The 9,248-nt window shown below is 36.9% G+C and overlaps 1 protein-coding gene across 4 annotated transcripts in view; it reads right to left on the bottom strand.

Moving 5' to 3' along the window:
• Positions 1–9,248, bottom strand: part of CPEB4 (cytoplasmic polyadenylation element binding protein 4) — a 62,892-nt gene that overhangs the window by 6,188 nt on the left and 47,456 nt on the right. For all 4 annotated transcript variants that reach the window (XM_032851837.1, XM_032851838.1, XM_032851839.1 and 1 more), the window contains 5 exons: positions 7,849–8,022; positions 4,387–4,476; positions 3,894–4,012; positions 2,152–2,266; positions 711–892 (listed from right to left, as the gene is read on the bottom strand). In XM_032851837.1, coding sequence (XP_032707728.1) covers positions 711–892; positions 2,152–2,266; positions 3,894–4,012; positions 4,387–4,476; positions 7,849–8,022 — 680 coding nt within the window. The remainder of the gene's footprint in view (positions 1–710; positions 893–2,151; positions 2,267–3,893; positions 4,013–4,386; positions 4,477–7,848; positions 8,023–9,248) is intronic.

Here is a 9,248-nt window from a genome sequence, read left to right as displayed (position 1 = left end):
AGCATGAAACACGAAGATAAGAAATAAATCTATGAATGCAAAGAAATAAGATGAATAATGGAATACAGAGTTTCAAATACAGTACCTCAGAAAACAGAGGAGGATACTATCTCTGAGGTTTTCTCCAGCTTTTTAATTCAGAAGCTTAACCAACAAAGAGGAATTTAAAGTGCTAAAAATAATGCTAATTACTACCTAATTTCAGGTGGTAGAATACAATACAAATAAAAAGATGATTTCTTCTACTTAAACTGTTATAATGAAATATTTCAAAGATATGCAGCCCTACATGTGAATTCATTCAGTGATTTGTTACCTAGTGCACTGGAAAAATAGGGCTTATTGAGGTATTCATGATTTTTAAAAAAAGGTCAGGAGATCTCAAGGGCATTGATGTTTGTACTTGATATAATGATATTTACTGAACGATTGACTAACCGAATAAATTAATGAATAGAGGTGCTAGTTTAGGAGATTAAATTGCCCCGAGTAAATTGATACAGTGTTGTGTTAGGCTACACAAAACACTAAGGGCTAGAAAAAATTTGTAGGAATCCTTAGATGTATTACAAAGCACACACCTAATTGGTTATAGAGACATACTGTCAGCTGCTAATTTTACTGTCATATAAAATCCCCCCATTCCAATCTTGGTAATGACACACTGACGGCCATTCCTAGAACTCTTCAAAATATAATCTAGGACTTACCCGTTTATCTATCTCTCCATGCTGCAGCTGAACAAAGCGGGCACTGATAGCAGCTATGTAACTCTGTTGATTAGAGAATGCGACTCGCCCAGCTCCTTTTGGGTATTTCAACTCAGGGTCGGTATCAATACCAGCATAGCACACACCTCCATACAAACGATCCATTATCATGGCAAGCTCCACTAAATGAGACAGAAGCAAAGATGTTATTGAAATCAGGAAAATCCATCTAGTTCACCAAAGGTTTCATCTAAAGCAGTTCATCTATATTCTGAGCTCATGTTCTTATAATAATTAATAAATCAATCATTAATCTTTTAAGTAAGGGCAGGGGCTCTACTGGGTGCTTCACATATGTTCTTTTTTTACATTTTTTTTATTAATACATGATGTATTATTTGTTTCCAGGGTATAGGTCTCTGATTCACTAGTCTTACACAATTCCCAGCGCTCACCATAGCACACACCCTCCCCAGTGTCCATCACCAACCCACCCCATCCGTCCCACACCCCACCCTCCGGCAACCCTCACATATGTTCTTTTAATTTTCACAACAACCCTAGGAAGTAGGTAGTAATTTCCTGGGGAAATCGAGCCACAGATGGTTAAGTGATAGCGCTGGGCTTGGCACCCTGGTCTGTATGCTTTATACCATGTTGCCACCATATATTTACAGTTAATAATGTATTACTTAATATAAACAATCATGTGAATGCTAGAAAATGGATTGACAGACCTTGTCTGGAAGTCCTTCTAGTTGATTTCCATCAAATCCTTGTTACCTTTCCCTAGAGTCTAGCTATTCACTAATTTTTTATGTTAAAACCTGAAATAATCAATGTATCATGTTCTCTAGAAATGTTACAATTTTAAACTGCATTCTTGTTCATTTTATGTTCTTTTTCTCACTTATACCAATAAGCCTCATTTTACTTTACATTAGGGATGAAATTTCACCTGTAAATACTACTCTTAAAAACACGATACACTGCTGCTAGAGAACCCTACTATATTCCGGAGCTCAGTAAAGAGCTGGTAAGCAAATGAGGCCATGGGAAACAAACCCTAAAATTCTTGACATAAAATCTACTCCTGAAGGGTTTTTCCAGATGATGATGAGAGTGATGCTCTCTAACACCACACAAAGCACCTGGCACCACTTTTTCCCACTTAATCCTCAGAACAACTCTATATGAAGCAGATACACTTACTACTCCCTTTGACTGATGAGGAAATTGAAAATTAGGGGAAATAATTTGTCCAACATCACTCAACTTTTAACTGGGAGCAGAGCACATGAATTCAAACCCAGATACTTTGATTCTAGAACTCTCGCTCTTGGACATTAACTCAAATGCTTGTGGAGAATTTTTCTTAAAAACCTTTATAAGGTATTTCTTATGCTAAAAGGTAAAGAGGGTAATTCTGTTTGTTTCTTACCAGCTCGTAATGGTCGAGGAACACCACCGACAAATATAGTTTTTCGTGGGTCAAGAGGCTGTGAACCGTCCATCACAAAGTCACTGTCACTGAGATTCCAAGGCCGAATCTGTACCTAGAGAGCAGATAAACCGGAATGTCTCATTCTTAATGCAGACAGTTTATGAGGAAATAAGTTAAAAATTATTGCAGAGTATTTTAAGAGCAACAATAATCCACATCATTATAAATCAATAAAGCTGTAAAATTAGAAGACTTACATATAGCATAGCCTAACCCTTCATCTCATTTTTAAGAGTAAACCAAGTGATTTTTTTAAGTGAACCATTTTTAAGTGAATCAAAGTGGAAAATTCAATTTTTATTATCTATTATAAGCTAAATCACTAACATGTCCTTAATTACTAGTAAGTTAATTAGCTGTTTCTCAAATTATTTGGGCTTCTATCCTACTCAATCCTCTAATATCCACATAATGTAAGTTATCACCATATTTAATGCTGATCAGAATACAGTGCTAGGATTATGTGCCCAATCCTACAAGTGTAAACTACTCCTGATACTAATAAATCTGCTGCATTATTTCAAAAAGCATTTCAAAGTAAAAATGTTGATATCTACACTAAACTTATGATAAAACACTTCAATGTGTCCACTGCTTTAGTCAACCAAGAATCGTGTACCTTATTTTAATTGTCTGCATTTACTGTTACAAATGCCCAAACCGAAGGCTACAGATGGGCTCGTAGTAGGATATTCTCAATATGCACAACAACAAAATCCTGAGCCAGAGGTCCCACACTCAAATACCTGGCGACTGCAAGGGAACATAAATAGGTCAAATACAATTACCATCTAGGCCATGGGAACTCTGGGAAAAGCATTCCAGACTTAGACAATCCCAAGACACCAAGAGGAACTCCATTAATTATTGCGTGAGCTGAACCCAAAGGCACCTCCATTCTGAATTGTACCCCATTACTAGATCTGGCTGAGTGATAATAAATTGTTGATTTGCCAGATTTGAAAAAACAGGCCAGTTGCTACTATTCCTAAGGACTAAATTTTATGATAAAGAAAAACATTTTTGGGGCACCTGGGTGGCTCAGTGGGTTAAAGCCTCTGCCTTTGGCTCAGGTCATGATTCCAGGGTCCTGGGATCAAGCCCCGCACTGGGCTCTCTACTCAGCAGGGAGCCTGCTTCCTCCTCTCTCTCTCTCTCTCTGCCTGCCTCTCTGCCTACTTGTGATCTCTGTCTGTCAAATAAATAAAATCTTTAAAAAAAAAACAACTTTTTCAAGAATAAAAAAGAGTATGCCATGTACATTTCTGTATATGCATAATTCATTTTATTTTGGGAGAGTACCATGTGCAAAAAGTTAAGGATAGTTATTGGGTAAGATCTTGATCAAAGAGAGGAAGGAGACAGACAAATATCTATTTTTGATTTTGGCGTTCTATTATTCAAGGAAATTCAGCTACTTTATCTTTATCAAATGCATTATCAAGTTAAATTTTTTAATGGTAAAGACTTACCAATATCTTAATTAACCAAAAAATTCAATGTAAGATAATGTGTGCAAATAACATAGAATGTCAACGTTAGGTTGACAACAATAGCAGTTTGTAAGTAGGTTACGAACATGTCAATTAACAGATACATCAAGATGTCTGTGGGTTTTCAAACAAAGCAGAGATGACGGCAAAAAACAAAAAGCTATTTTCATGTTAGACAGCACTCACTGGCTTATCTTTGATAGTGGGACTTGACACACACAGGTAGAGTTTTCCATCTTCTTCAATACATGCATCAATCAGAGCCTGAACAGAGCTTTCATCTTGAAAGAGCAGGAATGCATAGCCTGATAAAAAGGGAAAAAAAGGCTTATTTGCTCCCTAATTTTTTTTTTGTTTTTAATTCTTCAACAGAAAGGAAGTATATAAGCTGAAACTAAGGAAGGGGAAAGAGTAAAAAAAAGTTAAGAAAACTTACATCTTCCTACCCGAAGTCTGATAGGATCAACATTAAGTTCAGTTTGGTATCTTGGAACATCTTTTGAAGTAAAATTAAATTTGAACTGAAAGTATGTATTAGGTATAAATTTTAAGGGCACATTTGGGAAAATATAAGTTTAACTATGGAAAATCTTACAGCAAAAGTAAACATTTATGAAAAGGCTAAACACTAAACAGTATCAGGATACACTGTACATGTATATTGAATCATGAGGATTACCTTTAGGAGGAAAATAGGATTTGCTCTCTGCTTTATGAGGCCAATCCACAATCAAAGGGCCAAAGCGACGAAAACTAGCTGTGATCTCATCTAATAAAGAACAAAGCAAAGCAAAAAAATAAATAAATAAATTTAAATATTTTTATAATCATTTTGGAAAGTAGTTTAGAAAAAAACAGTTTCAAAACCACTATTTACAAGAGAATATAAAGAACTCCTGCATCCCTTTCACCGAGATCCCCCAACTGTTACTATTTTACACACTGGCCTTCCCCTTCTTCCTTCTTTCTTGCCCTTCCTTCTATCTCTATGCATGCATGAATCAACCTACCTACCTACCTATCATTTTTTTTCTAACACGATGCTTTACAACCACTGGCACCTGCTCAAAGCAAGGTCACTTCCTCATACACTATCATGTAACCCTCCCTATCAGGAAACCAGTATTCATACAGACTCCATCCAAATTTCAAACTATCCCAATAGTATCTCTTTCCCCTTTCTGAATCAGAATCCTATCCAAAACACATGATACACTTAGATGTTCTGTCCCTAAGGTATCTGTCCGTATTCTTCGGTTTTGGAACAGCTTCTCATTCTTTCCTATCTTTTTTATCTTTGACAGTCCTAAAAGTATAGAGACCATTCATTCTGTAGGATGACTCCCAGCCTGTACCATTTCCTCACGACCAGACTCATGAGTAGGCTATAGGAAAAATAAATTTCCGAAGAACTTCTGGAAAAGAGTAGGTAAGCATGTATAGATAGGACCTGGGAGGAGGGGAGGACAGAGGAAAAGAAGAGATGATAATGTGTTCAAGTCCCAAGCTGGTAGAACTGTTTGTGTCTCCTCCAGATTGTGAAACAGTACAGTCCGCTCTGCTCTGCTGCCCATTTCTACAATATCATTTGGCTCATGTAAGAGAGACTGGTAAATAGTGGAATGAAATCACCATAATCTGGAAGTTGTACTGGTCTGCAAATCACTGTTCCTGGGGAAGGTGAACTAGCATAGTGGGAGTAGAATTTTAACATTCATCAGGAAAAGAAAAAGCCCCTAGGCTTGTCTGATATGCAGGCAAGAGCTCTCCTACTCTCTTAAAATGAAATGAAAAATGAGCACAACAACCAGGTCTCCCACACTAGAGAGGCACAATCCCAGCTGTGCAGGGCTCTCATCTCCTGGGAGCGTACACTTCCTCAGGTGCTCCAAGGTCCGGTTATATCTGCACTGCCTCCAAGCCTGTAAGCCAGCATTTCTGCTCTGTTGGTTCTGTGCATTTTCAGTATTCCTTAAGGCAGTCTCTAACCACACTGAGCCACTTGCCTAAATTGTCCAAGTCATTTCCAAGGTATTAATTCTCTTTTTGTTAATGCTTCCAGTACAAAGGTCATTGGGTTCTGAATTATTTGCTTCCTACCCTATTTCTCCAGAAATCTTATAATCTTTAGTGTATAATTCTTCAGAACACAATATTCTCCAGGAATACATCTTGCACATTATAGTAGAAAGATATGTCTACTTAACTTGCTACTGACATATCAATATGCTTGATGATTATCATAATTCCCATTAATTTTGCTCAGTTTAAACCATCTTCTTTGCCAGACTAGTCATATTTACCTGTGCCTCTAAAAATTTTAGAAATTGCACATTTAAGATTGCTCAGTAATTTTCCAAAAAGATACAGACTATCTGGGCCAGAGAAGGACTTTACTCCAGGCAAGGTCAGATAAAATTCAGTCTTTGCTCTCTTTTTGTATGTAAGCATATAATTCATTCACTAAACACCATCTGTGCTAAGGATTTGACTTTCAAGGGTCAAAGACCCAAGAATCCATAGCATTAAGGAAAATGAGGATTCCAGGCCAAGAAAAGAATAGGCCACACACAGGAGCTTATTAGAGAGGCCAATACTGTGATCACATGGTCAGCCCAGCATGAACACTTTGGAAAGCTAGATCTTCTGAGAACAGGATGAAGATTGATTCAGTCTAGCCTGAAATCCCAACACAACTTCCACCCAAGACAATTTTTCATAGATTAAACAAAAGAGAATTGTGTTTAGTTCAATCTTTGGCTTTTTGAAAACTTTTTTTGGATCAACCTTCCAAAAGATTGACCCTCTTAAGGAAAATGAAGTGACTCAATACATTTAATCTCAATCTAAATTGGAGCTTATTAAACATTATTATTAGACCTTATAGATTTTTAGAGAAAACTATTCTATTCTCTGTAACATTAACTGGTTTATTGTCATTTCCATTTAGGAAACCAAGGCAGAAGAGATTAGGAAAACAACCACCACCACCAACAGTAAGGATATATGGTTCCTATACGGTCTGCTACTTGAATTTTAGTCTGAACTTGAACTGGGGTCACTTAGACCCACAGATGAAGAAAATATTGCTGAACAACTAATCCTCTAAACCTCTGGCTCGCTCCTAATGCAGGCCTCAGCTCGAATACTACTTCCTTAAAGAGGATATCCTTGGGACACCTGGGTGGCTCAGTTAGGTGTCCAACTCTTGGTATCAGCTCAGGTCCTGATTTCAGGGTAATGACCTCAAGCCCCACATTGGGCTCCATACTTGGCATGAAGCCTACTTTAAAAAAAAAAAAAAAAAAAAAAAAAAGAGGCTTTCCTTAACCACCTTATCTGAGAAGATACCCTGAATCGTTATATTTGTTATATCACAAAATAGTGCAATATCATGCTATTTTCTTTTCAATACTTACTCTCTGATATTTTCTTGCATGATTACATACTTTTTATCTGCCTTCCCCTACTAAAATTGAAACTCTATGTACACAAATACTTTCTATCTTGGTTATACTGTAAACAAGCCTAAGAACAGTGTGTGACTTTTTAAAAGCCTGTAAATATTTGACAAATGAAAACATACTCAGAAAATGATAAAACTCTTAAGATTCCCTTTCTTGTGGTACAACTTAAGGGTTTATTTTTCCAAAGTTCATCCTTAATCTAAGATTTCAAAATTCAATTAACTACATTTCTGGAGCAGGTGGGAAACTAACAAGAAAACATACTGAATCTGGCCAAGGCAGCACACACAGACAAAACCACAGTAAGCACTATGTGTTTGCCCACAACAGGTCCCTTGAGACGGTTTCCCAAGGACAGTTACTCTTTTCATTTAGTCCAATCACTGGCTACAGCAGGTTCCCCAAATCAATTTAATGTACTTTTTATTTTTTAAGTTCTTCAAGGACACTGTAAAGCTGTATTGAATTTTACTTGTGGTAAAATCCTGCACCCCATCCTCTGTAAACTAATCTTACCTGCCAGGATAGAAAGATAAGACAAGCTAACAATGCCATCAAAACTGGATACTTGGAGTCAGATAAGATTGTTATTTTAACAGCAACCACCATCTATGAGTTAGAACTGTGCGCCACAGTCCAGACGTTATGCAATTATTGGGTCTTTGTAAATATACCTTCATCGATGTCAGGAGGTAATCCACCCACAAACACCTTTCGAGAATATCGTTCCACTCTTTCTCCATTCTGGTGAGTGAAGCAGTGAGGTGAACCCAGGCCACTATGAAGAGGTTGATCCCCACGGCCATCATCCAAGAATCCATCTTCCATTGGAAACAGTGAAGACTGACCTGGAATAGAAAGCAGAAAAAAAAAGCTAACAGCAAATGTTCCTTGCCAATGCTGAGCAGACACAAGAAACAAGGAAAACGGCAGATTCAATAAGACTGCTTTTACTTTTCTCACTGAGTAACAAATCACTTAGATATGCTCTTGAGTTTCCATCACTTTAAAGTCTCCGTGGAGTCAGAGAGAAAGTGCATGGTTAAATAGAAGGCTGCTCAACTATCCCCCTGGGATCCAGACACTTCAGTGAGGTGAAATGGAAGTACAGGAGGAGGGAGCACTCTCTGGAAAGCAGCTGGCAGGAGACTCCATTGCCTTGGCAGGACCCCCTGGCCAAGGGGCAACCTAGACATGTACACTAAGCATTAAATTTGACGATCAGATGTTAGATCACTTAAATTTTTTTAGAACACCAAATAATATAGCCTATCCAATTTACTCTAAGACTGTCCTTAAAATAAACAAGTCGATTTTTAAAGTGAGCACTCATCTTGGTCTACCTTAATGGGATATAATCAAAACCCATTTAACGCTGTTATCCAGCTTCACAATCTAGTCTTATAGAATTTAAGATTTTTAGGCATAGCAAAGATGTATTTTCTTTTAGTTGAGTAATTAACAGCTGCCACTGCTGCTATCTAATTCTAAAAATGAGACATTAGGTTTGCTGTTTGGAAATCTTATCATACAAAATTTATAAGCAAAAAAGACCAGAGATGCCAATGTGGTTCATATTATTCCTGTATTTACTTGACAACAAAACATGAGCTTTGGAAATCATAAGCAAAACACTGAGCTACAAATAACTAGAATTTCTCAAGCACTATTTTGTCACTTTTCAGACGGCCAATTTACTTCTAGGTACTACATAAGGAGTTTGTTAATGGCTCCTATAGAAATAGAGCTTCAGTGCTCTTCCTTTATTGAAATACTCCAATATGTTTTGTTGCCACACTTGTTTTCCTTTCAACTTTCCTAACTAAACATAAATAATAACAATATATTTGTTATGAATTTACCCTATAAAACTACACTCAGAGTTATAAAATGAAGATAAAAAATACCTGTAAAATTAGAAGTTATTCCCTAAATAATGTTTAAAAGTCACTTGCATTTGAAAGTTAAGCTATTTGACTATCTAACTGACTTGCCTGCAAAAAGGCAAAGCTATCACAGGTGGTAAAAAATCAGGTTTATTCAGGCACCTCTAGGAAATGATTCTTTAAAATTC

The sequence above is a fragment of the Lontra canadensis genome, unplaced genomic scaffold (genome assembly GCF_010015895.1).
Source record: "Lontra canadensis isolate GAN:19392208 unplaced genomic scaffold, GSC_riverotter_1.0 scaffold5, whole genome shotgun sequence".
NCBI classification, from domain to species: domain Eukaryota; kingdom Metazoa; phylum Chordata; class Mammalia; order Carnivora; family Mustelidae; genus Lontra; species Lontra canadensis.
This window is presented reverse-complemented; position numbering and strand designations above follow the sequence as displayed.